This window comes from Micromys minutus, assembly GCF_963924665.1.
Source record: "Micromys minutus genome assembly, chromosome: 9".
NCBI classification, from domain to species: domain Eukaryota; kingdom Metazoa; phylum Chordata; class Mammalia; order Rodentia; family Muridae; genus Micromys; species Micromys minutus.
Window position 1 is genome coordinate 46,032,956 of NC_137978.1, and position 26,213 is coordinate 46,059,168.

Here is a 26,213-nt window from a genome sequence, read left to right on the forward strand (position 1 = left end):
GGTAAGGCTTACAGCTCAGCTCTGAATGAGGAGGCTGAACCCCCACACTGCAACAACAGAGCTGACCTTGACCCCATTCCCCCTGGGGGGGAGGGGATGACAGGCAGCTTGAGACCTCAAGATGAAGCCCATTTCTGAAGACCGGTTTCTGAAGCTTAATCTTGTCAAGCCTCTAAGCACACCTAGAGTAGGTCAACTGAGAAGGGAAGACCTACCTTATCTGTGTGAAGGACCATGCCAAGGCTGGAGTCTTGAACCAAACAAAAAGAAGAAAGGGAATTGAGACTGAAATGCATCATTGTCTACTCCTTTATTTAGGGAGCAACACATGTCCAGTGTGTGCCCATGTTGAAGCCAGAGGAGGACATCTGGTGTTGACCTCTGTTGCTGACCATACTGCTCCCTCAAAACTGGGTCTTCCACTGACCTGAAGCTCACCATTTTGGCTAGGTTGTCCAAGTGAACTCCAAAGACTCACTTGTCTTCACTGTTCAATTCTGGGGTTATAGATATGTGTGGCCACACTCAACTTTTATGTGGGTGTTGAGGACTTGAACTTGTGCTCTTCAGTTTCAACTGAAGACTCCCCTCCATTACCACACTAGCCTGTGCTTTGAGGAACTGGTTTTACATGATGGTTGATGGGAGAGGTCCACTGTGGGCAGAACCATTCCTAGGCTAGTGGGCCTGAACTATGGAAGAAAGGTAGGTGAACATGAGTCTGGAAGTAAGCCAATTAGCAGTGTTCCTCCTTGGTTTCTGCCTCAGTGTCCTGCTCCGAGTTCCTGCCTTTGGAACGCAACCTGTCAGATAAACTAAATGCTTTTTTCTCTACACTGCTGTTGGTCATGGTGTTTGTTGGTCATCACAACAGAATACAGACTAGAACACTCACTACAGTAGAATGTACCCTTGAGCTGTAACCCAGAATAACCCTTTCCTCTCTTAAGATATTCTCGTTAAGTACTGTGTTGCAGGAACAACCTCTGTGGGAGAACTCTGAGGGAAACCCTGGTCCATATATCTGCTGTTTCGTGAACAGAAAAGCCAAAACATGCCTAGAATCTAGGCCTCTGACCCACACTGCCCGAGGAGGCCAGGCAGACAGACACCTATCACACACACAGAGCCACTGGTGGCATTCAGAGAGCACATTTATTTACAAAGCGCTTTACAAACATTACCTTACACCTCCCCACAGCCCCCTGTGAGGTAGGTCAGTAGTCATATCTACAGTTTACAGATGGGGAAATTGAGGCACGAAATGGGGGTGTGGCCTACCCCATTATAAAGAGAACTTCCCACCCTCCCATCAAAAAATAACAAAATAACAACAACAAAAAGCACTGGTCCCCCATCCCAAAGCACCCCTTCTTTCTCTGAACTCTAGGAGCTGGCGCCAGCCCTGCTCTACCCCGCCCTGATCCAGTGGCAGCGTCATCAAGAACCACAGGGACCTCAGCCCCAGGGGCCGAGATTCACCCTTGTGGATAGTCACAGACCCAAGCTGAGCAGGGCTGAGCCATGAAGACCTGAAGGCTAGGGAAGTGGGAGCTGACGTGGATCATTCTGCATATACTGGGCCAGGCAGGGATGGAGCCCAGGAGGGAGGCACAGGTCCCGTTGCAGGAAGCTCAGAAGCAGAAGGAGGAAAGCATGTCGAGCAAAGTACCCCCGGGTCTGTCGGGCAGTGGGATGGAGAACGGAGCTGCAGGGTGATCGGCGTGTCCCACTGAAAAGACAGGGAGGAGCCCCAGCTTCAAGACTCTAGGGGGCTCAGCCAGCTGGGACTCAGCCCCTGCCAAGTCCCAGTGAGCATCCAGCAGGGACCACACTGGTGCAAACCTTGGACACTCTGCAGACCCTCATTCATTTCTTGCCAAGGACTGAAAGGAGCTATTTTAGCCAGTGCCGCTATCCCAGGCAAGCTTCTCTGCACAGCTCTACAGGGTCCTCTGGGGGTGGGGTTGATACAGTCTTGCAAATCTCTTCCTTGGCCTGCAGCCTTCCCATGGGGGGTCACCAAGATGGTGCAGCATCCTCTCCAGAGTTCTCCCTGTGGGATTATGGCTGAGCAAAGTTGGGGCCGCAGGCCCTCCTCATCGGTCTGGGATGATGGGCTATGTCCTGGGTGTTCACTGGGTGCCCCAGGCCAGGGGTCTGCTATCTCAGCTCCAGAGCCTCCAGGTACTCCAGGGCCACGTCATAGCAGAAATGGTATTGATCCTGGGGAAAGAGGGCGCCTTAAGTCCTGGCTACCACCCAGAAAAAGGCACTCTAACAACCCAGGACAAGAATGGAAGCCCAAAGTTGGAGTCCAGAAAAGCGTATGCAGGTGCTGAGACACCCGGCTGGGGTTGTTTGGGGATCTACAGTGGCTATGCCTGGGTCACGGCTCCTTACCATAGTCTCCACCATATTGGGCTTGTAGTTCCGAAGTGTTTTGGCAGCAAAGAAAACATCCACCAGGCTGTGACAGCGGATCATCTCCAAGACTGTGGCACAGGCGCAGAAGGTGCCACTGCGGCCACCCCCATTGCTAAAGGAGACACAGAAGAGGTTTGGGGCAGGACCTAGGGACCCAAAGGTGAGGAGTGGAGCTAGGTAATCTAAAGGCAGGGGCAAGGTCGGAGAGGCCAAAGTGGGGGCTAACACTGCAGAGCCACGTAGGCTTGGCCAGGGAGATGAGAGATAAATGACCCAGGAGCTAGTCTTAGGAGCAGAAGGTTAAAGACAGTTCAGGGTTGAGACTGGCATTCAGAACTGTGTATTGTGTCTGAGACACTCTCAAGACACACTGGCCTATAGATGCCTAGAGAAAAGAGCCAACCACACTTCAAGTGACAGAGAAGGCTAGCTCAGAGGCAAACAAGACCCAGCCAGGACCAACACTGCGGATACACAAGCCACACACAGGCGCTGACACAGACCGGAACCACCAGGCATCCAACCCTCCTCTTCCCACTTCCCTCTGTTCCTGTGACCGAACAAGAGCCTCCTGGGAAATGAGAGACTAACTAGCCTCCTGCTGCAGGAGGCTCTCACTAAAACTGAAGGTGAGCCCTCGGAGGACAGAGCCCAAGCTGGCGCTGGGGGGTTCACAAAGCGCCAGAAGCACGAAAAAGAGGTGAGTGTGCCCAGACGTGAGTGAAGACCTGCGTTTCTGAATGGAGGTGCATATACGCCAGTGAGTGAATGGAACAGGCACTAGAGAGAGAAAAAATGTTGCTTGTGTACATGCATACATAAAGACTAGAATCCCCACTGGGGATTCTACATACATAAAGGGCATGCTACAAGGGTCAACAGGATGGCTAAGTGGGTGAGAGTGCTTGCCACTAAGAATGATGGCCTGCGGTCAATCCCCAGGACCTACATGATAGAAGCAAAGAACTGACTCCTTCAGCTCCTGTTGTCCTATGACCTCCAAACACACATGCTTTCATGTGAAAACACACGCATGTATGCTACATGGAGCCAGCAAGATGCCTCAGTGGGTAAAGACACTTGCCACTCAAACCTAGTGATCTGGATTTGAGTCCCAGAGCCTGGGTAAAGGTCGAAACAGAAAAACAACTCCATGAAGGTGTCCTCTGACCTCCACACATGAGCTGTATATCACACAGGCACACACACAGAAATGAAGAACAAGGGCTGGAGATGGCTCAGTGATTAAGAGCACTGACTGCTCTCCCAGAGGTCCTGAGTTCAAATCCCAGCAACCACGTGGTGGTTCACAACCATCTGTAATGGGATCCGATGCCCTCTTCTGGCATGTCTGAAGACAACAACACTGTACTCATTCATAAAATAAATACATCTTTTAAAAAATAATAAAGAACAAATATAGTATGGTATTAATGTTATTGGTAAGGGATTCTGACAGCCCCTGGAATTTGGCCTCCTTTCTGTTAGACCTCCAGGCCGTCACCCACCCAAGCCCCCCAGGGAGTACTCACAGACAGTGCACCACGGTGCGCCCGTCCCCACTCTCTGCCTGCCACTTGTCCACCTCAGCCAGCAGGTGCAGGAAGGCCTTCCTGGAGTCGGGCGTGTCCCGATAAGCAGACCAGCGCAGAAACTGGAAGTGCCGTACCAGCAGGTGGCCCTCCTGCAGCTGGGGACACAGCAGACAGAGAACGGTGAGTGCGCAGGTCATAGAATGACCTTGAGAGGGGTCAGTAAAAGCAGCCCTGGCCGCTCACTCTTGGCCTCCACAGGTCACTCACCCGAGAAGAGTTCTGCACCCGGAAGACTCGGGACACCAGATCCTCATTTGCTGTACCAGACACGAACTCCACCTCCATGAGGCCATACTGCTGTCTGCCTGGCTCCGGCCAGTACTGCAGGCAGGGCTGGGACACAAAGAGAAAGCTGATTACAACAGAGCCCGTCCTCACTCCAGGGCCAGCTCTGGGGGTTCCAGCCTGGCTCAGGGCCTGGCCCCAGACTCCCCTGAAGCCCTGCAGCACACCCATCTCTCCACCGTTCACCCATCAGAACACAAGGACAGCTGCCCAGAGCGCTGTTCACAGCAAACTCTTCAGACGGCACCATGATCCCTACGGCTATGTGGCTCTCACATGCTAGCTGCATCCCACGCGTGTTTGCATGGACTCCTGCATCAGGCTACCATCCTCCAGGAAGAGGTGGGCACACACCCACCTATCCCAAACCAACAATGCCTCCTCCTTGCCGTCTCCGAGCCTGGCTCCAGCTCAGAGATAGGACGGTCCTAAACATGGCTTCATCACCCACACTGCTCTTGTAGGCCTCACTACAGATGGGATGGGGCAGAGATGTCCAATGCACACACATGCACATATGTGCTTTGGCATAAAGAGGTAACATGGCCTGAACTAAGTCAAAGAGAAAACAGGAGCCTTGGATTTGTTCTACCTCAAAAGCCCCAGGGTAAGTAGGAACCACTGCAAAAGCAGAAATTCTGAATGGGATTTCAGGGTTGGGGAGCACAGCACTGCCCCCTCCCACTATGTGACCTTGGAAAAAGAACCTCTCCTCTGATGGTCTTAATTCCTTTCTCCCCCAAAGCCTCTGTCCAGAAGCTGCAGTCAACGATATATGGGATCAAGTGTGCACAGCAGTCCCTGGCTCTCTAAGTCCCAGGTGCTCACTAAAATCAGGAGCTGAGTGAGTTGGTTCCCTGTGAACCTTGTTTATAGATTAGGAAACGCAGGCCCCGGGAGGGAGTGTGACTGTGTGCAGAGCTGGTGACTTTGGGGACAGTGCCAGTGAACGCACCCAGGCGGAGTTGGACTGGTTCAGCTGGTTGAGCATGACAATGGAGGTGCACCCATAGTCGTAGACCAGCCGCCAGAAGTCGGGCGTGGTGCTCTGCAGTGGGTGCAGGGTCACGATGAAGGCGGCGCTCCGCGTGTAGCTCTGCAGGGAAAATGGCGCTCAGCAGGGCCCTCTAATGGCTCTGAGCAAGGCCTCCCCCGGAAGCCAGTGCTTGCATATGGGTAACCAGAGACTTTCCTACTGACTGGCCCACCCCACACAGACCCCAGCTGACCCCTTCCCTCAGACAACACACTGGTGCCTAAGAATCAGCCCTCTGGAATGCCAGGCCCAACTACACATGTCTGGAAAGAGGTATCCGAGGCTTCGGGGACCAAGGGGAGACCAACTAGCGGACCATTCCAACCCATGACCTTTCCTAGCTGGACACTGGAGTCACCTCTCCAGCCCCCAGGATATAGGCAGCACACTGAGGTAAAAGGTCATGGATAAAAAGGAGATCACTAAACCCTAAGCTTCTGTGCCAAACTATGATACTCCCTAGGACTTTTCAGCGGGCCCAGACACCCAACTAAGCGATCCGGTGGGCACACGTATGTGCACACACATGGCACTGGGCTGACAAATGGTGACTGTGAACCTCTCCTCTGTGTCTTACTTCACACATGTAGCTTCAGCTTACACCAAGAAGCTCACAGGTAACACCAGGTGTCCCTCACCTTGTGCCTTATGCTTGTGTTATCCTGCTGAGGGGCTCTGAGCCAGGAACCAGGCCACAAAAGGCCTACCTCCCTCCGACCAACTCAGGAGGCAGGGCTCTCCTATGTGGAGGCCTCCCTATGTGGAGGCCTTCCAGTTGCATTGAGCCTGGCCCAGTTCTCTTATTTCTCCCTGACTACTCACTGCCCTTGGCTCTTTCCTCTTGGCAATGTGAGTTCTCAGTGCCTTGCTCCTTGTCCCCATGATGGCCTGTCCCTGATGTGTGTAAGAGGGCAAGTCAGCCTGACAGAGGGCTCAACACACACACAGCCTCCCTGGAAACACAGGGAAAGCCACGCTCTCTCCCGTTTTCTGTAACATTTGGTTCTCTGCCTGTCTGGTTCCTGTGCTTCTCTCTCATCTGGCTTTAAGAGGGAGTGGAACAGAGCGAGACTCAGTTCTTCCTCCTCAGAGGATGTCATCCTCTGTCCCCAAGCCCCAGCACCTATGTCCTGCTCTGCTTGCAATGCCCAGGCAAGGAGGTGAAAACCTGTGGGCCGGGGGACAGGTCTGCTCACCAGTTCCTGGGCTCCCAGGCCACAATTAGATAAGGACCAGGGGTCTAATCATCACTGTAGGTCAGGTCCTGGTGGTGGGTACAGACCCCTTTCCTCAAAACAGGTTGCTCTAGCTCTGAATATCAGGTGTCAGGTCCTGACCTCAAATCCTCAGGAACCCCCAGCCAAAGTCCTCATCTCACTCCAGGCTCTGCTGGGACAGGTCCTGGAGACAACTCTGCCTGAACTCCACCATCCAGAGCCTCACTAATGCTGACTGTAATTGGCAGAAATGGAACATTGAGTGTCTAGAGCAGAAGACAGAGAGGGGTAAGAAGGTCTCCCCCCCCCATGGTGGGCATCATAAGGGGACGTCCCTCTACCAGGAAGGAGGCCTTGGCTATGATCCATCAACTCCAGGGCCCTCCCAGAGGGGGAGTTCCAGAGCAACTGCAACCTCGGGCTCTCACATCAGTCAGGGCTGCATTGATGTAGTTGTTGGGGTCCCCGTCACTGGAGATGAGAAAGGGCAGGCACCGGTCTGGCGGCAGCACATCCATGCTACGGTTCTTGTCTCGATTCCGGGGCAGCAGGGCGATGCTACATTCCTCTACGTCCAGCGGCGGTGTGACTGAGTTCAGCGTCTGCAGAGAGAGAAGGGTGAGACTGAGCAGGCCTGTTCAGGATCTCCTCAAAGGCCCTTAGGTTAGATAATTAACTCTGAGCTATGGATGGAAAAACTGAGGCCCAGAGAGAAAGAAGTTAGGGAGCCAAGCTGACCATCACCAGGCCACGTAGGGCCTAGACTGAGCTTTGGGACTAACGCCTGTCTCCCTGAACCAGTGTGGGCTTGGAGACATGACTTACCTTTCTCACGTGTGCCTTTTTCATAGGACTTCCTGGAAAGCCAAGTGAGATCAAGTCAAGCACTATGAGCCCTGATACACCAAGGCTCAGCGTGTGGCAGGCCCAGTGAGGATCAGATTAGATTGTCAGTGTCCTCAAAGATGCAAGCCTGAGTCCCACTTCTTCCCAAGAGACAACCCCAGGCACAAGGCAGAAGCCTTGGTCACAGCTCTGTCTAGACAGAATGTGACCCTGAGCACCTGGCATAGGTTCAGCCAGGGCTATGACATCTCCCTTTACACCAAATCTAAAAATAGGATACTGGAGTGCTAGTTTCTCTTATTCTTAGGGATCCCTCCCAGGGTCCCTAGTCTGTCATGGTCCCCAAAGCTGACACCCTTCTCCAGGAATCTACAGCCACATTTCTCAGGTAACCCTATGCTGGCTCCAGAATGTGCCAATTGGCAGGTACCATATGGCTGAGGAAACATAGAAACTTTGAGTGGAGGGAACCCCAAGATCAACAGATCCCTTTGGAGAGCAGCCTACAACGTGATGAGCCTAGCCCCACCCAAAATAGACAGCCAGAATCTGGGTCTATCATGGGCTCCCCCTTTAACCTCCATGATTGGCTTAAGAAAAGCTGTGTGGGGTCAGCAGTGGTGGCACATGCCTTTAATCCCAACAGTCAGGAGGTAGAAACAGAGAGGCAGGAGGATTTCTGTGAGTTCAAGGCCAGCCTAGTCTACAGAGTGAGTTTCAGGACAACAAAGGCTAGCTGCGTGAGATCTGGGCTAGTGTTTTGCTGGGGCCATCAGGGGCAGCAAGAGCAACAGCAGCCTGGCACAGCTACGGGGCCAGGTACAGGTTCAAGCCAGGCATCATGGTAAAGGTCTATAACCCCAGCACTAGGCTGGGGCAGGAGGATTTCCCTGAGACTGGGGTCAGCCAGGGCTATATATAAAGATGCTATCTCATAAGAGGGCTGGGAGAGACAAATTGGGTGTCCCTGTTGCTGAAGTATTTGCCTTGCAAACATGAGGATCAGAGTTCAACCCCCAGAACCCACATTCAATAAATAAGGATAAAAATCTGGGGCCCCTGCTTGGCAGCACAAACTTGTCATTCCAGTAATGGGAGAGAAAGAAAGGTAGACCCCCAGACCGCCAGGACTCACACACACACACACACACACACACACACACATACATACCTAAGCATACACACACTCACACACATTCACATACCTACAAACACACACACTCATACACCTACACACACTTACACACCCAAACTCCACTTCCACACACATATACACCCAACCCTATATATACTTACACAGCCCACTCATATGCATATATATAGATATATAGATATATATAGTTACATACCTAACTCTTATATGCATATTCACTTCACACACAGAATACCCTGCCCCTGTATATACATACTCAACTTTACACATATACCCCATACCTCACATATATACACACTCACACACCCACATCTATACACACATACTCATCACCCTACCTGAAACTCTTCCCGAAGCTGGGAAGAATTACTCTGAGGGTCAATGCGGATCATCTCCCTGTAGGTGGCTTTGAACTCATTGACAGGGATGGTGGTCTCCCCACACAGGCAGGCCTCTAGGATTGCATCATGAATGAAGATGTATTGTTCCTGGAACAGAAGATAGGAATGTAAGAATGAGGCGGGGACTGGAAGCTGAGCTCTGCAGAAGATGGAAGACAAAGAAAGCCAAGGCTGAGTTCAACAACCACCTCAGCTCATCTCTACTGCACCCCAGGAACACTCCCAGCAGATCAGCTGAGTGGTGAGGGGGAGAGTCCAAGGTCCCAGGCCTAGTGAGGACACACTCCCTGGTACATGTGACTCTAGAGCTCCCCTTCACCTCCTTCTCCCACCACCTGACTCACCTGTACACTCTAAAGTTTGGAGAGACCGAAGAGCCACCCCCAGTTGCCACCCCCCAACCCCTACCACATTCAAGATGGTCGGGGAAAAAAGGGCCTAGGATGTTCTGAAGATGTGTCACTCCAGCTCTGGACTCTGTGATAGAGACCTAAATGGAGGGGAGAGGTTGGGGACAGGGCTGGCCCGAACCTCAGTCTGGATCATGTTGACCCGACGCGAACATAGGGTCTTCACGCAGTTGTAAATGTCCACTACCCCTTCACACTCAGCCATGTCCAGCATCACATCCAGGACGATGTAGCAGCCTGTGCGGCCAGTGCCTGCACTGAGGGAAAAGGAAGGCCAGGGCCACATCAGAGCCTTGGGGCAGGGGCTCAAGACAGGCAGAAGGAAAGAAGTGGGCACCAGGGTAGGGTGTCTGCCATATCTATACAACTCAGGGGTTAGGCACACTGACAAGGCTAAAATTCTCTGGTGTGGCAGGAACACAGGTGGGAGCAGAGAACAAGGTCTGGAGAAGCAGGAAAGGGATGAGGGACATGGAAGAGAGCATCAAAGACTCAGAGAGACAGATGGGACTGATGCTCTGAGCTCAGTCCAAGAGCACACTGTTCCCTGAATATCTCAGACTCCTGCATATCCATCAAAACCCCACAGACCCATCCATACCCCCTGTGGAGCTTCCAACATTTCCAGACCCTCTTCCAAACCCTCAGAGCAATATGGCTAGCTTCTGTTAAAACACTTGCTGCGGGGTCCCTATTGACATGGCTATCTCTGTAACTCCCCCGGGAGCCCAGGACGAGCAAGGCTGTGTTTGGACCATCGTTGATGTATGTGCTCAGCATGGGAGCAGTGTTGATGGGAGGAGGGTTGGGAAGGACACCACCAAGATTCCTGCTTTAATATGGTACCACTGAAGCATGAGAGCATTACTGAAGATGACCCAGCTCAATCACACAAGCACTTTGGAAGACCTGGTCGGCATCCGCTGGGGCTGAATGTTCACAAACAGCAATTCTGTCTCTATACATGGTCCACAGCAATATGTGTGCATTTCCTATCAAGAAGCCACACCTCAGAGCATCCTTAGTGCTGCCATTTTATCCCAGCACCATCATTTCTGGTGCCTAGCAACAGTAGATGGATAGACATACCCTGGGATGTGATGCTGTGTGGATGAACCTCATATACTAAGGTGAAGAAAGAAAGTCACACTGCAGAGAGCTCACGTTGGGGAACCTAATTCATGAAAAGTTCTGGGAACAGGGAACATTCCAGAACTGGGCTGTGTGAGTACATGGGCACAGTAGTGTGTTTGTGTGTGTATGTGTGTGTGTGTGTGTGTGTGTACAAATATGTTGGAGGTCAGAGGTCAGAGGTCAACATCAAGTGTCATTCCTCAGGAACACATTGTTCCTTCTGATACAGGGTCTCCCCTGGATCCTGAGGCTTCCAGATTAGACTAAGTAGGCTGGACAGTGAGGGGCAGGGATTTTCCTATCTCTGTCTCCCCAAGGCTGAGATTACAAGCACCTGCTACCACACTCAGCTTTTTATATAGGTGCTGGGAATCAAACTCGGGTTCTTGGGCTTAGGAAGCAAACACTTCAGCCACCTCCCAAGCCTGTGCTCTCTCTCCCAATCTGAGATTAAAGTGGTTCGGTCAATGAACACTCATTGTTTGTGATATAATTTACATTTTACATTACAGACTTTCTGTATTGATTAACATTCTTGGGGCTGAAGAAACAGCTCGGCAGTTAAGAGCACTGACTGCTCTTCCAGAGGTCCTGAGTTCAAATCCCACAACCACATGGTGGCAAATAGAGCAACCATATACATAAATAAATCTTTTAAAAATCCAATCTTGATGAGATTGAACAGAAGAGAGGGAGAGAAGGAGAGAGATTGAGAGAGAGAGAGAGAGAGAGAGAGAGAGAGAGAGAGAGAGAAAGCCAGGAGGCCACACGGCAAAAGACATCCATGTGGCATTTGGTGAGTTGGAAACACTCCCTGCAGAGGAGCCAGGATAAACCACAGGGACTGGAATCCAGGATAAGCTTGCAGGCTCCAGGATTCCTCAGCTCTGGTAAAGGGCTCTGTGGTACCAAACTCAGAACCAAAGCTCACGGGATCTTTGGGGAAATGTTCTCTCCTATCATCTGTCTCCGAGCAGGGTAAGCCAAACCCAGAACTCCTTATGGACCGTGAACCTACACCACTCCAGCCCAGCTTCCCACACCTGGGCCCCTCTCCTTGAGATCTCCAGTGTCCCCACCTGCAGTGAATGACAATGGGCCCAGCATCAGGCGGAGTGGAAGCCTTCACACGCCGGATGAAGGCCAGCAGCCCCGTGGCATGGTAGGGGACACCATGCTCTGGCCATGCTGTGAAATGGAACTGGCGGACCTCGTGCCGGGCTGAGTAACCTCTCTGTGGGAAGCACAGTGGTGACAGTTAGTGGCTGGCAGCACCCACCACACACCCATCTGATGGCAATGTCCGTTGTGCAGGTGAGGGACTGAAGGCCCGGTGAAGACCATCCCTTCTGCCAAAGCTGAACAAGTGCCCACACTCTGCATCTGCACTGAGCCCACCAGATGCTTAAGGCTGTGCTATCTGACACATACCTTGCCCCTGGTTGTCGTGGAAACAGACAGAGAGCATCGTGAGCCAAAGTCATCCTTGCACAGCCAGTATAACCCCCTACCCACCGAAACATCTCACCAGCCCTCCTCTGAGGATTTTACAGAGTAGTTAAGTGGGACCATGAACCCCAACACAAGAGGGACCCCTCTGACCCTCATTGTTCTCATCTGTACAATGGGTCTTAATGGTAAACTAGTGTGCAGAGCTTCCTAGAACTAAGACAGTGTGTATAAGGGGCTCACGGCACAGTGTCCCACACAGCAAAGAACAACGCCTGGGGCAGTCACCAGATCTTCTTCATTGTATCGGAGGCCCACAGGAGACCAGCAGGGACAGTCACCATTCCCATCCCTCAACCATACTCCCAGCGAGAAGGGCTTGCTTGCCACACCCTCCCCCTATGCTTCCCAGACTGGGGCAGTGTAGGCTCTACATGGAAGAGGTGTAAAGCATACTCACCCGCTCCAAGGCAAAGGTGCGCACTACATACTCGGCCAGTGTCTCTGTCTTTACCAGCGTGATCTTGATGTCCCCATACATGTCTGAGTCCTCAGGCCAGTATCGAGAGCACTTTACCTGGGGGCCCCCAAGAGCACAGGGTTTCACTAGGCTCTTAGCCAACCAATGAGGCCCACCCTGCCCCCAGCCCAACCCTCAACCCCGCTTACCCTGCCCACCTCTACCAGCTTAGTGATCATGACGATGCTCGCACACTGTTCCTGCCACACCATGCGCCAGAAATCGTAGATCATCTCGGGCTTCGGCCCTGGGGGCGCAGAGGGCACCTGTCCCTGAGCAAGGTCCCTCATGGCCAGCATACCATGATGCTCAGTGACATCACCCCTTGCTGGGAGGCTCCCAGGACCTGACCCGATGGAGGCTTCTCACTCACCCCAATTGACCCCACCAAGCACAGCTTCATGCCTGCAGAGCCCTAGAATGGGCAATAGCAGGGCAGAGCCAGGCTAGACAGCCTGGTATGCTGGGTAAGGTTTAGAGAGCTGTTATGGGCAGTAGACCCTCGGTCCGTGGGACAAACCTCCAAGAGAGGTGGGGAGAGGCAGTAGCAGGAAAGACAAGACAAGAGGGGACCCACAGGTGGCCAGTTGGACCAAGAGGCATGCACCATAATGATGAGGATGGGCCTGACCAGCCCGTGCACATGCACCAAAGAGATACACATAGCCAGATTACTGGGATGTATTAGTCATACCGGGAAACACAGACAGACAGGCTAAACGCTACAGTTAGATGCAAGAAACCCAGGCAGGCAGTAGGGATGGAAAGATAGACAGATGGGGAGGCAGACAGGAAGCTGAGTAGGTCAGCAGGGAAGGCAGGCAAGCAGGCAGCAGACATTCCAGATCATGAGAGAGTGCCACGGGCAGATGGCCAGGTACCTTGAGTGGCTATGAAGTGGTTTGACCTGTGGTAGCCCTGGAACAGGAGAATGGGATGCAGTGAATGTGGAGGGAGCAGATGTCTGTTCCCTTAGTCAGCCCCCTCACCATCCTCCTTCCAGGAGTGGCATCCTGCAGAAGCTCCCACCCTCATGCCTCCGGATGAGGGTGTGACCTTGTCCTCCCAGTCCCAAAGCAGAGACAAGTGAAGCTGAGTCACCAGGGTCTTGCTATAGAACCCTAGGGAGGATGGTCCCCTGAGAACCTTCAAAGCAGGGCAGTTATCTGCTAACAACATGACTGTGGTTTGGAGACACATGAAGCCAAGATGATGCTGCCTGGCTCCCAGAGTTCCAGAAACATTATCCACCCCAAGCCCCAGATATGGGAAGAACCAGTGATTGGCAGGATCCCCAGTTTCTGTCAGGGTATTAGAAATGGATAGTACACTTCCCAAGGACCTCAGCTACCCAGAGCTTTTGCGGCTGGCACTGGGGGAGGGGAAGAGTGCTTAAAGAGGGTTTCAAGTTGGGCCCTTGGATAAAAAATTTAAATCTGTTTTGCTGCTAATGAAGACTATCCCTGAGATCAGGTGATGGTCCCTTGTTTTTCTGAGTACTACTGTCTCTCTCCCATGAAAAAGAAGCCAAGAGCTACTTTATCCTCCATTCCCAGAACTCTCAGGCCAAGCATCAGTGAGCTGAAGTTCCAGAGTCATGGTGATGGCCCCATACTGTTCTAAGCACTACCTCCTATCTTGTATGAAAAAGAAGACAAAAGCTACACCATTTTCAATCACCAGAGCTCTCAGGCCACGTAGCACCAAAGCTACAAAGACCCTAAGGTCCCTCTCAAAACTGCATCTTTCTGTGACAAGAGCCAGCCAGGTAGCCAGTGCAGGTACTGTGCAAAGTTTACAAAGTCCAATGGAGGCAGGTACAAGGGAAAAGCAAGCTCTGCCCCCTGGGCCTCAGCACAGCTCCTTGTAATTATTTCCTCCGGACCTCTGGGCTCCAGGACCCTTGCCTTGCTGCCAGGGTCAATCCCAGAGGCCTTTAAGCAAACACCCCTCTTCTCGGTCCCCATCTTCTCATAACAAGATTTCCTTCCCAGGGATGTGAGGGCACAGACAGTAATGCCGTTAACTGTTGACACTGGGCCAAGCATGAGGCAGGGCCACAAGCACCTGTTATTTTTAACCATGTTTCAATGGTCTCTGAAGTGGCACACATGCCTTTAACCCTAGAACTCAGGAGGCAAAAGCAGGGTGGGGTCCAGGTGGGCCTCGAGGTAACCTCCTGAGTGTTGGTTTCGAATGGACCTGGGTCATTTCGGCTGGTTCCAACAAGTCCCAGCCCTTATTAGTCAATTTAAGTAATGAAACTCAGTTAAAACTGATTGACTGGGCTGAGGATAAGGTTCAGGGGTAGCATGCCTAGCATGTGGGAGGCCAAAAAACAGCAAAAAAACAAAAAACAAACAAAAAAATTGATCCCAATGATTAAATGTTATAAAACGCATCTCTGTCTCCACACCAACAGGAGAACAGTTTGGCACTGGGTACAGAGGGACCCCTGAGATAATGACAAAGACCCACTTGGGCTCAGAGGATACGGGTGGACCTGGAAATGTGCATTTCTGGCCAGTTTCTTGGCAGTGCCCATACTGCAGAGCCTCAGACCCAGGAGTAGCCAGCAAGGCTGGACCTTTCTAAGCCCCTATCGCCCTCTGCAACTGGAAGATAACAGCTAGACACTCTCTTGTTTCCCTGGGGAAAAGCCAAAGCCCCTTCAATGTGACTAACTATGAAAACCTACCAAAAATACCCTACAAAAAAAAAAACCCTCCAGAGTTGCTCTGCCCTCAGTACAGCCGTCTATTTAAGACCTGAGCAATGACCCCCAGCATGGCCAGGACTAGCTCACCTGCTCTAGTAAGTAATTGAGCTTGAAACAGGTTACCCCGAACTGCTTGGGCCCCTGCTCCCAGAAAACCCAATTTGCCTAGGCTCTGCCTCAACACAGATTCATCATTAGATTCTGAGCCCTGCACCTTCACCCATACCCCACCGGGGCCCTTTCCAGAATCCTAGTCTTTCTTTGTTTGAAAATTACATTTTGGAGAAAATGTGGCCCAGGGTCATCCAATCTACCTTGTCATACAGGCCTATTTGTTTTCTTTTAATATTTATAATGTATGTGCATGCGTGTATGCCTGCATGAGTTCGTGTACACTATGTGCATGCAGGAAGAAAGGTAGCCAGAAGAGGGTATCAGATGCCCTAGAACTGGAATTATAGATGGTTGTGATCCACTGAGCACCTCTCTACCCCCACAAGCAAGTGTAGGAACACAGAACTCACAATGTCTATAAGTTCAATTTTTTAAAAATATTACTATATTTTTATTTACTCTGTGTGTTGGGAGGAGCATGTACGTGGTGGACAAGTGCTACCACATGTGTATGTCCATTAGATGACAGCCTACAGGAGTCAGTTCCTCCCTTCTTAAAGATATCACTCGACATACACTAATAGAGGTTTTGCTATGCATATGTGTGTATTATGCACGTTCATGTGTATGTGGGTACACATGTGCAGGTGTGGGGGTTGCACTTGAAGGGAGGGTACATATGTGTACATACATAGAAGACAGGAAACAACTTCAAGTACCATTCTCAGGACAGCTATCCACCACAGGGTCTCTCTTTGGCATGACACTTTCCGATTAGGCTAAACTGGCTGGTCAGCCGTAAGATCCACCTAGCTCTGCCTCCCCAGTGCTGGGGTTACAAGCATGATTCCCCACATGGGTTCTGAGAATTGAACTCAGGTCTTCACACTTTCAAGGGGATCATTTACCAAAATCGGCCATCCCCAAACCCCTACAAATACAAGTTTTAACTGATCATATCTTGAGGTAAAGTGAGCAGATCGCCTTGCACACGTATACTTTAGGGAGTAGCACCTGGGAGGTCTAGACCTCACATCCTAAGAAGCATCACCAGACATGAGGACCACACATCTAAGCCCTTGCTGGGGTCTGTGTGGGTGGTGCTGGGGAAAAGTGGAATGATAATACTGGTCCATGGCCTAACACATGTCATTTACTTTTTTCAGACTAATATTATCATCTGCAAACAGTCCCTTGCACAATTAAACAATGCACTCTAGATGGATGCCTAGCACTTGGCAGGAGCCTGTGTGTGGCAACAGGATTGTTCCCTGGCATTTGAGTCAGCATTAAGCCCAGTGAGATCTTCTAAGGGTATTTTTTTTTTTTGCATCTGACAGAAGGGAACCAAATGGATGAGATTCAAAAGGTTACCACAGGGAACCAATATGGGCCCGTATTCATCACAGCCTACAGGGGGCGCTAGGACCCAGCACATCCACTGTCTTTTATGAACCTAATAGGCCTTTTACATTAGAGAGTTTTACAAACCAACTGTGTGACTGTACTCAAAATAAGGGGCACGTCTGGGATAATTGGCTGTCCCTGACAAATGTGACTGGGGGGAACCTTCACTTCTTGTGTTAGTCTCTCCATGTTGTCTGGAAGTCTGATAACGAACAGAATTCTAGCAATGATTTAAAAAAAAAAACATATATATATATAATCTTTTTTAAGGAAATAAAATGGAAAATGTATCCACAAAATGGCAGAGAATACTAGTCATTAAATAGGTTGAAATATAATCCTAATATTCAAGAGGCTGAGGCAAAAAAGATTGCTGTGAATTTGAGTTCAGCCTCAGCTACGTAGTAAGTTCCAAGCCAGCCTAGCTACAGAGTGAGACTCCATCTCAGAAAAACAAAATTAATGATGCTGATTATAAATAATATGGCTAAATTAATTAGGGTCTCCCCCCTTCTTTTTTTCTCTGTTTAATTTATTTTGAGACAGGTTAGCCTCAAGCTTACTACATAGCTGAGGATAACATTGAATTTCTTTCTTTCTCACCCAGTTTTTATAAGATGCTGGGTCTCAAAACCAGACCTTCATTCACACTTGGCCAGTACTACACTGAGTTGCCCGCAGCCCTTTTAAGTTCCCCCAAAGAGCAGGAGCTATGACAGTTTTTAAACTGATATTCAAACAAATATTTGGGGGGGGGAATGTGCAAATTGGGGTTAAATGAAGGGCAAAACGATTGGGGATGAGCTCTAAGTAAACTGACCACAAAGGGATTTGAACACTAGGGAGATGAGCTTAGAGAGGACTGACCCAGACCTGTCTGAAGACCTCAGCCTCTCAGCATGGAGACAAGGCCATGGGTGGGCGGCTTCCCCGCTACCCATACCAAGAGCTCTGCAGAAGGCACAGAGGTGGGGAAGCTCACAGGAAGTGGCTAGATAGGGGGCCAAAGGTGACAGCAGTGACCAGCACCCCAATATAGCTGTTTTTGTGGAGAGAGCTAAAGGCAAGAGGGAATGTCTCCCAGCGGGGAGACAAAGTCTTCAGCCATGGTAGCCCCTGGCAAGCTGCTGGAATAGGTGGCTGGTGTTTGGTGCCAGGAGAAGGGAAGGAGGGAGAGAGAGAAAGAGAGAGGCAGCCAGCCTGAGCCTGTGAGAGAGCCCTGGATATAGCCAGTCCACCAGACAGGAGGAGGAGGAGGAGGCTGAGGAGGAGGAGGAGGAGTAGGAGGAGGAGGAGGAGGAGGAGGAGGAGGGAGAGATACTTACTTGTCGGTTTATCCGAATCTTAATGATTCCAGTGAGGGAACAGAACAAAGCAAAAGAGACAGATGTTAGGCCAGAGGTGAGTGGAGGTGGGCGGGGCACAGGAGAGGCCAGAAAGGGTGGTGTGAGCTGGCAAGCAGAACAGAGACAGGTGGCCAGAGAGAGGGATAGGCATGTCCCTGCCAGGGCCCCGAGAGAAACCAACCAGGTGGAACCCCAGTGAGAAAGGTCCACTTTCCTCATGCCGCCCAAGCCTGTGAGGCCAGGCTTGGCTCTTATCCCAGGCAAGGAACAGGATGGGCGGCAGGGAGAAGGGAGAGGGTTCTGGGAAGCAAGGGTGGTGCATTCACTCCAGGAGAAAGATGGGAGAGGAGAGACATCTCCAGAAATCCTGATGACCTCAGCCCTGGTAAACTATGGCTTCCTCCAGGGACCTTTGACTTCCCTGTTCATACCTGAGTGTCCCTCCCCTTCCTCTGAGACCACACAGTCTACCAAGCCACTAACTGGCTATGTGACACCTTTCTTCTTGCCTATGTGTTCCCAGCTAATCTGAAATGAATTTCCTTGCATATTTCCTTTGATCTTAATCTGTTTCCCCTACTAAAATCTACGTATCATTTAGTAAAAAAAAAAAAAAAAGAAAAAGAAAAAGTAATGGTCACGTGTACATATTCTTATCTCTAGCCCTGGTGCCCCGAGGTGCTAGGATGCATTTCCTGCACAATTCAATTTCAGCTTGCTGCATGGAATGCAGTCGGGGCTCTGGGCCTTGTCCAGTTCCCATCAACAACCCCATCCACCCCTGGGAAACCTTCCCTCTCTTGATCCCTCCCCTCCGTCCAACCAGATCCAATGTCAAATGATCAGCAGCAGAGACTAAGGAGACAGCCAAACTGGGGCTTGAGTCTTTTCTTTACCACTCTAACTGTGTGACCTAGAACTGGTTGCTTCACCTCTCTGAGCTCCAGCTTTCTCTCCTGTAAGACGAGGTCATACAATATAGGGTGATAAGGTTCTATGAAATGTGAGATTGCATGTAAAGTGTTTAACCGCTGTGCCTGGCACATAATATGTGCTCAGTAAACACACCTCAATATATGTGAAGGACCACTGTAATCAAAGCCAAAACACTTGAACAACTTCCTGATGGCCCTGAGAGATGGCCCAAGTCCTTAGCCTGACACTCAAGATCTCTACCATCTAACCCTGCATAATCTCTTCAGCTTTACCATGGAAACCATCAGAATCCCTCCTCTGGTCTCTTGGCCCCTTGCTGAGGCAGCTTCCATCCCTCAGTCTCCCTTGTTCTACCTCCCAGACCTTGTTCTACCTCCCCTTGGATGGGCAGAGCCCTCAGATGCTTTCCTGAAGGCTGACACCCGCCCTCAGCTTCCCATCCCCCCGAGTTCCCTGGCATCAGATGCAACTCAGCCATTCATATCTTCCTTTGTCCTCTGGTAGGTTTCTGCCCTGCCTAGCCTGGTGGGGACAGGAACAGAGAAGCAGAAAGAGCGGGGCCAGGCACTCACGTCTATGTAGTTGGCAGAGATGTAGTCGGCATCAGGGTCTCCCAGCATCGGATGCAGCTTCACTCGGTGGTGCCGGTCATCTGTGAACAGAGCAGCAGAGCCTGCTGTGCCAGGCAGCCTGGAGGAGACCTCCTGGAGACTAGGGAAGTGTCAAGTGGGAATACCAGGTGACTTTTATAAGGGTTCAGAGCTGGCCAATGAACCCTGAGCACCGTCAGGATGGGCCAAGGGTTAGTCTGTACGGCACTGAGAAAGACGAGCAAAGATCAGCTGTGTGACTTTTAGCTGAGGTCTCAACCTCCCAAACTTGTCCCCTCCCCTCTAAGATACTACACTGTCGTGCGCTGTACTGTCACCACGGCAGCCAGGGCACTATGTCTCTGAGGACAAGACTACCCGGAGCATGCGCTGGCCGTGTTCCCCCTTCCTCACTTCCTCCTGTCGTTGCGAGTTCCGGCCCCTTTCCCGGAACTCACAGGCAGACACTGGCTCCTGTCGGCAGCCCTTGAGCTTGTCTTTTTTCTTGGTGGCATCCCAGCCTTCAAAGAAACTCTGCCAAAGGGAAAGTGGTAGTCAGTGGGAGAGAGAGACCCCAAGACTCTAGGGACTCCTCCCCACAAGGTGAATAATGAAGGCAGGGTGGGGGTGGGGCACTGTAAGGACCAGGTGTGCAGTAGAGGGAAGAGAAAGATGAGCCAAAGGGAGGTCAGAGTTCACAGAGGTTAGGATACAGAACCCTGAGTTTGAACTGGGAAGAGAGGAAAGATCCAACGATCAAGGTTAAGGTTGAGGTTAAGTTTAAGTGGAGGTCGTCCTGGTGTCCAGACGAGGGTGGCTAGAATCCAGTCAGATGAGGGTTGGGAGTTAATATCAGACTGGGGTCAGGTCAAGGTCAACATTGATGTGGCTCCAACCAGAGACAGGGTAAGACTGGCGATCGGGGTGCAGATGAGATGGAGCAGTGTACAGGCCAGAGTCAAGGGTGAGAGTGTTAGGTTGCCTCGGGGGCTGTCAGGGTACAGGTCCAGCCAGGGCTGGCCTGAGAGTTTCCGAGCGAGCCAGGTCCACCTCATACTCCTGCTTGAAGCCGTAGCCCTCGGCTGTCTTCATCTGGTTGATGTGCTGCAGTAGGTCGGCCACGCGTACTGCAGGGTGAAGCTGCCCCGTGTGATACGGGGAGCCCTTCCGGCCACACGGACGCCGAGGAGAGCCCCCCAGGAGGCTGCTGGCCTCGGAGACACCACTGCTTCGCTGGTCTCCTGCAGGAGGGGAAAGGGGTTCTCACATATATGCGTACTCAGGCTGGGAGCCCCTAGAGCCAGGAAGCACAGCCAACACAGAGGGTGGCTGGGTCATTCCTCAGGGTCAAGCTTAGCAAGGCCACCCTGGATGAACTCCCACAAGTGTCTCCCTTCTTCTATATCTTGGGTTTCCCATCTACAAAATAAGCCGGTCAACTGAGGTGACCCATAGGGTCCCCGCGGTTCCATCACCCTGTGATCCCATGACAACCTCGCACCACCCTGCCAGGTTTGGCTGTTCAACCTGCACAGGCAGCATTCTCGGAGCCCTGGACATGCCCCCCCACCTTTCCCAGGAACAATCTGGAACATTGGCAACTCCCAGCAATTACCCCCATTCAAAGACAAGCACTGCAAAATTAGCTTGCGCAGCCGCCCCCTTCCACCAACCGTGCCAGGCACCTGAATAGAGTGTTTCTCCTGAGCCAACATTTCTATTGTCAGCCAAGGCAGAGGCCCAGACAAGGGGACTCCATGGACCCCAGACCCTGACAGACAGACACACTACCTCCCTAGCACTTAGAATCCCCCAAGGATATCCCAGCCTGGTTCGGGAGCTCAGGTCTAAGGCTGAGCAAAGCAGCCACTGTTTCTCCTACCTGGAGCTTCCCTCATTGTGTGTCTCCTAGCTCCTCTCAGCAATGGCTACAGGGCTGACTGGAGACCTGTCCATCCCATTTCTCACTGATCTGGCCTGGCAGGGACTGTGAAGGGATCTCTAGCCGGTGCCTGTTCTTCCCTCCCTGGGCCTCCTGACTTCTTAATACCTTCTCTCTCCTAGTCTTTATGCCCTGAGAACTCATATGTACCCTCCATGTCTCAGCCAGAATGACCTGCTGGAGGCCCCCTCCACTGCAGACCTGTGCTCCTCTTTAGGGACTCACAGAGAGGATAGATGTAAGATGCCCAAGCCACACCCCAGAATCCAGCCAAATCAGGGAGACCGTCCTTCAGTGTCCTATGCCAAGATTTGCAAACTGCTTCCAGGTAGGACATCAAGGCCATGGCAGGGTCTTCCTACTTTGCCACACCTCTCTCAGCGCCTTAGTCCCAAAGAGTGTCCAGTTTAACAGAGAACAACTGTCTCCTGTGTGTGGTCCTGAGTTCTGGGGGCTGACAGTGGGAGAACTGGTCAGTTGCCAGTTCATCATGTAGTCAGATGCTCCACACACTCAATCTTACAGACGGGGAAGCTGAGATCCAAAGAGGAAAGACAGGACTCAAGTCATAGTGGGAACTATAGTAAATATGCAAGATGCATGTGCACATACACACACAGGCACACTCACATGCACATTTCACATATCTGGAAAAAACAAGACAAGGGCAGTTACTGACAGTAGACAAAGCACAATGGGTTCAGCTCCAGCCTTGAAGGCTTTCCGGATGTTATCACTTGGAGTCATTGGAAGGGAAGAGTCACCCTGGGTTATACAAGGCCAGCCTGAGCTACCTGAGAACTATCTCAAAGACAGTACTGAGCAAACAAACAAGCAAAAAAAGAAAAAGAAGAAGAAGAAGAAGAAGAAGAAGAAGAAGAAGAAGAAGAAGAAGAAGAAGAAGAAGAAGAAGAAGAAGAAGAAGAAGAAGAAGAAGAAGAAGAAGAAGAAGAAAAAGGCTCAGAGAGGAAAAAATCACTTGCCCGGGTCACATAGTCAGAGGTAGCAGAGCCACAAATTGGGCACACATCTTTCTGAATGGCCAGCATTTGTGTGTACTGTATGGAACAGGGAGTGGGACTAGCCCCAGAGTCCTTGTATACCCAAGGATGATTCCTCCCTTCCCCCAGCCAAACGCTCCAGGGGCTGCCTGAAAGAGTCAGCACGCCTTGTATAAATAATGCTCTGTGCAGAGCTTCCTTCACGTCAGGCAGGCACCTCGCCCACTGAGGCCACATCCACAGCCCTCCTTTTTCCTCTTTTTTGTAACATGAAGGTTGATAATCAGTACTCAGCAGTGTAAAACGGTGAGAGTTCACGGAGGCAGTCAAACAGAAAACAGGTGTACATCAGGTTTGAAAACACACATGAGACAGATGAAGTCCCTGATAATAGAACACCACGTTTGTCACTGTCAGATAGACGCTCGATGTTTTTATAGACATATCTAAAAATCAAAAGTGACTCAAAAACAGCAAGTGTGAAGGTCTGGATCCTGGAAAGAAGCTGACTATGGATTTTAAACCTTGGGACGGCAAGATGGCTCCATGGGTCAAGATGCCCATCAGCAAGTCTGCCGACTTGAGTTCAGTCCTCCACACCCACGTAGTGAAAGTAGAGAATCAACTCTTCTGATGCATACCGTGGCACTCAAGTGCATATGCATAGAAAAGTGTACATGAAAATGTAACGGTTACAACTTCTCAAATCTCTTGATAGCCCTGATGGTCTCCAGCACCTATGCGGTAGCTGTCCTGATCTCCATTTCCCAGGGTCACTCTGGACTCCTCAGTTAGTCCTTGAGTTCCCTGGGAGAGGATCTCCATTTCATCTACCTATTCCACTCTCTCCATCCTCCCCCCCCCTTTTCTAATGACACTCAGCAGCAAAGCTGTGCCCACCTCAAGACCAACTCTGTTTTAAAAGAGTCTTAGGGGTCTTTTTCTATTTATTTATTTCAGTTGATATAAAACAGTGTCTCTCTATGTAGTCTTGACTGTGCTAGAACTCATTATGTAGACCAGGCTGGACTCAAATTCACAAAGATCTGTCTGTCTCTGCCTCCAGAGTACAGGAATTAAAGGCTTGTGTCACTACACCCAGCAAAATGTGATCTTTAAAAAAGAAAAAGAAAAACTTACTTTACATATATGAGTACACTGTCGCTGTCTTCATACACACCAGCAGAGAGCATCAGATCTTATTACAGATGGTTGTGAGCCACTGTATGGTTGCTGGGAATTGAACTCAGGACCTCTGGAAGAGCAGTCAGTGCTCTTAACCACTAAGCCATCTCTACAACCCATGATCTGTTTTTTAAAAAAATTTAAATCTTTCCATAAAGAAAGCAACAGCCAAACTTGGCAGAAGCAAATTTTTCAAACCTTCCATGATAAAGGGAAAAGAGGAGAAACCCAGTACATTAAAAAAAAAAAAAAATACAGATACCACAACCAGACAGGAAAAGTACAAACAGAACCATTTGCAGGAAGACCTCACAGAAAAAGGCTGCCTGAAGATCTTGAACAATAAGTACAGTATATTAGAAAATGTAATGCCACTAGCTTCCTTAACAAACAAAGAGAAGCCCCAGCCATTGCAGTAAGTATAGAGGAAGCAGCCATTGCAGTAAGTATAGAGGAAGGGTCCGGTAAGTCTAGTGAGCATTTACTCTAAAACCCACTTAGCACGCTGAAAAAAACATTTCTGCCCCCAAACCCTCAGCAAACTGTTCCGCATGTTTCAGTGTTGGAAGCATCTTTTTAAGGCCAAAAAAACAAGACAAAGATTCCTGCTATCAAAACTTCTACTAGGGCTGGAGAGATGGCTCAGTGGTCCTGAGTTCAATTCCCAGCAACCACATGGTAGCTCACAGCCATCTGTGATGGGATCTGATACCCTCTTCTGGTTTGACAGTGTACTCACATATATAAAATAAATAAATATATAAAATAAATAAATACATCTTTAAAAAAAAAGAAAGAAACCCACCCAGTATAATACTCCAGAAAGCCACAGAAAGAACAGATCCCTGGGGTCTTGGCCCCCTTGGGATGGCACATCAGATACCCTGCTTATCAAATATTTACACTATGATTCATAACAGTAGCAAAATTACAGTTATGAAGTAGCAATTAGATAATTTTATAGTTGGGAGTCACCACAACATGGGGCACTGGGTCAAAGGAGCCCAGCATTAGGAAGGCTGAGAGCCACTGCTCTAGAAGAAGCAAAGGTTCTGGTCTCCAAGTGGTCAGACTACACTGGGGACCCTGAGAGGGTCTACAGATACATTAGAACTAAGAACACCCATGGAGGACTATGAATTTAAGATCAAGCCACATATCAAAATATCAACCCGAAGTCAGGAAGGTGTTAGTGCACACCATTAATCCCAGCAGTCTGGAGGCAGAGGCAGGAGGATCTCTGTGAGCTGAAGGCCAAGCTGGCCTACAATGTGAGTTCCAGGATAGCCAGGAAAACATCCTATTTCCAAAAGAGAAAGAGGAAAATAAATAAGCAATGGAGAGAGGAAGTGGGGGGAGATATTTTAAAGTACACTGTATGCAAAAGCAGTCGAAACAAGACCAGTAAAGTGGCTCTGCAGGTAAAGGGTGCTTGCTGCTAAGCCTTATGGCCTGAGTTCAATTCCTGAGGCCCACAAAATAGAAGGAAAGAATTGACTGCCAAAAGTTGTTCTCTGACCTACACACACACACACACACACACACACACACAAATAAATAAATAAATAAATAAGCAAACAAACTAGCAAGTAAGTAGTGTAATCTTAAATTCTTAAATCAGAGACCTGGGGATGGTACAGGTTAATGGTAAAACACAGTGCTTGACATACACCAAGCCCTGGGTTCAATCCTCAGTAGGAAAAAGAAGGGCCCTGAAGATGTAGTTCACAGATGTATAAGAGCTTATGGAGAAAAATGCTTTCAGGCATGGAAGATGTAAATGAGTGAGGTGGTATGAGTCGTGTTAGTATGCAGCGTTCATGAGAAGAAACATGGTGTCTTAAAACTGACCCACGGATCTGATAGGAAGCCACCTTGAAAATATGATTCTAAAATTTCTAACGAAGAGACTGAAGACAAAAGCCATGAAGAGCAAACGGGGTGGGCATGTCTCAGACACCAAGACAGCTGTGAGCGTCCTGTGATTTCAGCCCAGGAACCAGAAAACTGATGTAAAAGAAGAGAGCCAGAAAGCAATCCACACATCAGTCACAGATCTGTGAAAGGCTGACAGGGACTGCTCTGTAAATCAGTAAAGAGTGAGGGCCTGCGGGCTGGCTCAGCAGGTAAAGGCGATTGCCACGCCAACCTGCTGACTGAAGTTTGATCCCCCAAACCCACCTAAATGCAGACTCTGAAAAGTTGTCCTCCAGCTTCCATATGTTTGCACTGGCGCAGGCTCCCCCATCCCCTCCCCCACCCCACTTTATAGACACAGAAAATAAATCAAAACAAAATTTTTACAAAAGAAAATGATACAGAAGCTGCTCATTATCCCCGTGGATAGAAGAAAACCCTTAATTCACACCACACACAAAAATAGATTCCAGAGAAAGATTTAAATATGAATTGGAAGATATGAAGCTTGCGGAAACAAAGGGTTTAAAGACTTGGTTAAAGATGCGTGCGCATGTGCCTCTTGGGGACCAGGCTGTGGGCG

The 26,213-nt window shown here is 50.2% G+C and overlaps 1 protein-coding gene across 2 annotated transcripts in view; it reads right to left on the bottom strand.

Annotated features, from left to right (window-relative positions):
• Nucleotides 1-1,136: 1,136 nt before the first annotated feature.
• Nucleotides 1,137-26,213, bottom strand: part of PTPRU (protein tyrosine phosphatase receptor type U) — a 74,013-nt gene continuing 48,936 nt past the window's right edge. The window contains exons 16-30 of one of the 2 annotated variants that reach the window (XM_080920658.1): nt 20,636-20,826; nt 20,044-20,119; nt 19,568-19,647; nt 13,355-13,391; nt 12,632-12,720; nt 12,414-12,530; nt 11,584-11,738; nt 9,492-9,627; nt 8,898-9,047; nt 6,989-7,162; nt 5,263-5,403; nt 4,230-4,355; nt 3,960-4,117; nt 2,404-2,539; nt 1,137-2,226 (exon numbers count right to left, since the gene is read on the bottom strand). In XM_080920658.1, the coding sequence (XP_080776784.1) occupies nt 2,164-2,226; nt 2,404-2,539; nt 3,960-4,117; nt 4,230-4,355; nt 5,263-5,403; nt 6,989-7,162; nt 8,898-9,047; nt 9,492-9,627; nt 11,584-11,738; nt 12,414-12,530; nt 12,632-12,720; nt 13,355-13,391; nt 19,568-19,647; nt 20,044-20,119; nt 20,636-20,826 (1,829 nt within the window). In that variant the 3' untranslated portion in view covers nt 1,137-2,163. Of the gene's footprint in view, nt 2,227-2,403; nt 2,540-3,959; nt 4,118-4,229; nt 4,356-5,262; nt 5,404-6,988; nt 7,163-8,897; nt 9,048-9,491; nt 9,628-11,583; nt 11,739-12,413; nt 12,531-12,622; nt 12,721-13,354; nt 13,392-19,567; nt 19,648-20,043; nt 20,120-20,635; nt 20,827-26,213 lie in introns of both variants that reach the window. The other variant, XM_080920657.1, reaches the window with a different exon arrangement.